The following is a 3,127-nucleotide window of genomic DNA, read 5'->3' as shown; positions in this document are numbered from 1 at the left end:
CACGGGTGGGTCATTACCACCATTCGGGTGGGTCTCTACCACCATTCGGGCCAACCACTGCCCCTTTATCGGATGTAACTATTATTTTGGGTCAGGTTTGACTACGGCATTAAACCAGGTTTGTCGGCCCGGTCGTATCCTGCGGACACACCGAACCCCTTCAAAGGTTGTTTCTTGCTACACTGCATGTCTGCCACATCGAGGGCCAACTTGAGCACGTCGTCCTGGTCTATGTTATATTTCACTCGCTGCCGCGCGCAGAACCATACGTGATCCCATACGTCGGGCCCTCCGGAAGTACACGCCGGAGGCACGTGCAAGCCGTTCCGGTGCATCCAGTCCTGTAGTCGGTGGTTGGGCTTGGTGCCGTATTCACATCCTAGGCCTCCACCTAGAGCGCGATTACCCACAACCATAAAGAGGGAGCCTTTGTTCAACTTGCTGGTCATAAAAGAGTCAAATTCGTGGAGGTCTTTAAGGCATGCGGTTCTCTTAGTATTCCACAACTCCGATCCGTCACGGCACTTCTTATCTGACAAAGATTCCTTGCGTCGGTTCCTTCTTCGTTGTGCATCAAGACCATGACGACACACACTATGTCTTGAACACCCGGTATCCAATGGACATTTCAGCAACTGGGCTACATCCTTCGCCTGCTTAAGACATCGGTTAGGTGACAGCCCGATTTGCACACGAGGTAAGCTACCCTGACCCAGATGAAAATGCTTAAAGCAACCGGTTATTGCTTCCAAAATACGCCAGCCGAATATGCCTAGCTTCTCAACATTCACGACGCAAACTTCGTCCAGAAACAAAGGCGAAAGCCCCCCCACCAGAAGGGAAATCGCCTAAAGCACGAAGCTCATGAACTGAAGTCGACACGGACAAGGTAGGGAGGGGATGTAGGGTGGGGATGTAGGGTGGGGATGTAGGATGGGGATGTAGGATGGGGATGTAGGATGGGGATGTAGGGTCTAGCTTACGTCTACTAGCATTTTAAGTGAGTAAGATTCCTTACAGATAATCTCTTGACAATCTATAAGGATACCGATTTTCCTGAAGCTGCATCTTTCATGTATGCTCGCAGTTTCTGCCAAATGCGAGAGGGCTTGAACAAAGGCATGAAGATAAGTCTCGGTGGTGTTCACAATGGATACATCAAACTTATCTTTGATCAGTTTCCCAGGCCGGTAATTAATGTCCTGATTTGGGGATGTGTGTGATGATGGCGTATGAGCTAAAGACGCGTGCAATAACGACCTATGTGGTAACGGCATAATATGCAGGGGTTCCAGAGACTCTTCTGGTTTGATTAAAGGATCGAGTGAGGACTGTTGTTCCACGGGGTACAGGAGTCTACCGAGGTGCATGACCCAGCATAGTTTCTCGGCCGGATGCACATCGCCGAGACACTCTCGCTGTCGCTTTTCCCTCTGGCGCTGAAAGGTCTGGACAACTGACGGTACTCCGGAGCCATCGTACTTGAGAAACTTCTCTCGTACTCTAGCAACTTCGTTCATGAGCCATGGCTTCTCCTCCACCAACTTATGTATAGAACTACCATTTATACACTCGTAAACCAGAGACTCTAAAAATACGCCGTGCTTCAGCCCCTTTCCGTAACACTGACAGAGGAGTGACAAGCTCTTACACTCATCTTCTGTAAACACCTGAAATAGAACCATCATATCCACCGACACATCTGCATAGAAAGAATGTACCAGATCCCCTCCGCTTCCAAACAAACAGACTCCTCCGAACACACGTTACGCTCCTATCGTGACATGGCTAATATGCACCTGCATGCGCTACGTACTAATACCCATCCCACACCAGTACCAAACCCAAAACCCCATACTACTCGGGCATATAATAGTAGCCAATCACTCCCCAACCATTTATTCGTCATGCTCCTCATTCAAATTCATTGTGCAAACATGTCACAGATAATAATTGTGCCGGGGAGTCGGCACATGAGAAGGACGAATCTATGAGAAATGCGGTAAATGGTAAAGATAATGCGGCAGCCAAAAACGATGGTAATGCGATTGTGCTTCATACCACTCGCCGCGATAGCTCAGTTGGGAGAGCGCAAGACTGAAGATCTTGAAGTCCCGTGTTCGATCCACGGTCGCGGCATTTAATTTTTCGGCTTGTCGCCCGCGATATCCCGCACGAGAATGACGAGATCCCTGATGTGAACCGTGTTGAATTCCCGATAAACAATATGCTACAAGCACACGTGTGGAAAGAATAACTCCGATATACAAGGTAATCCCCGAAGACAGTTCTTGAGAAATGTCGAGTGTGTCGGTGACTGGATTGTTGTAAGTAAACCGCATTCCGTGGCACACCATAATGCAAAAGATAGCGTCCCCCGAAAACTGGGTTGCACCAGACGTACAACCAGAGAGGCTACGAATCAGTCAAGGCGAGAGCACAGTTGACGAATGATCACAGCTCCAAGATGTGACACTTCACGCCTCCTCACCGGGAGGCTTCGGGTCGCGGAATTCGTAAGGCGCTTCTCTAAATCAAGTCTACATGTAAAGACATGTAAAAAGGGGTGGTTGCGCGTAATTTCGTTTTTTTTTTAAAACGGGATTTAGCGTCATCTTAGAACATGGGACTCTCACGGATGTGTGCAAAAGGCTGCTCTGAAACGGAGCCGAAGCCGTCAAGAGGCTCTTGTGTTGCTATCACCAACGTACGAGTTTTCGATGGAGACAAGATCTGTGAACCGAGCATTGTTATCATCAAAGGTGAGCTCATTGGTAGTTCTGAAATGGTGCCTACTGAAACCGTGGATGCACAGGGAGGGGTGTTATTACCCGGACTGATAGACTGTCATATCCACTTGACGGGGACGGACGACCTCGTTCGGATGACGGAGTACGGCGTGACCACTGCATTTGATATGGCTACCTGGCCCGCTGAGCTTCTCAAGTCGCTCCGTGGACAGAAGGGTCTTACTGACATCAAAGCGTGTGGGCTTCCGGCCATTGGACCTGGAAGTTCTCATACCCACATGCCGGGAATGCCAAAAGAGGCGGTGATCTCCAACCCAGAAGAAGCCAAGAAATTTGTGGAGGACCGTGTGGCTGAAGGAGCAGACTATATCAAGCTC

General features: G+C 49.3%; 2 protein-coding genes and 1 non-coding gene across 3 annotated transcripts; 2 read left to right on the top strand and 1 right to left on the bottom strand.

Moving 5' to 3' along the window:
- Window positions 1–101: 101 nt before the first annotated feature.
- On the bottom strand, window positions 102–1,685 carry GNI_140450 (hypothetical protein; the record flags this gene model as incomplete). Its single annotated transcript, XM_011134248.1, has 2 exons — window positions 102–848; window positions 984–1,685. 2 exons carry the CDS (start codon window positions 1,683–1,685, stop codon window positions 102–104), a joined length of 1,449 nt encoding a protein of 482 aa, XP_011132550.1.
- Window positions 1,686–2,066: 381 nt separating this feature from the next.
- On the top strand, window positions 2,067–2,139 carry GNI_140440. Its single transcript has one exon. It is a non-coding gene; the product is annotated as a tRNA-Phe (tRNA).
- A 484-nt stretch (window positions 2,140–2,623) lies between these two features.
- On the top strand, window positions 2,624–2,985 carry GNI_140430 (amidohydrolase; the record flags this gene model as incomplete). Its single annotated transcript, XM_011134247.1, has 1 exon — window positions 2,624–2,985. A coding segment is annotated over one exon (362 nt), but the record flags the coding sequence as incomplete, so codon positions are not given.
- Window positions 2,986–3,127: the final 142 nt, after the last annotated feature.

The sequence above is a fragment of the Gregarina niphandrodes genome, assembly GCF_000223845.1.
Source record: "Gregarina niphandrodes unplaced genomic scaffold scaffold00038, whole genome shotgun sequence".
Classification (NCBI taxonomy): domain Eukaryota; phylum Apicomplexa; class Conoidasida; order Eugregarinorida; family Gregarinidae; genus Gregarina; species Gregarina niphandrodes.
Note: the sequence above shows the minus strand (reverse complement) of the source record. Positions and strands in the feature narration are given on the sequence as shown.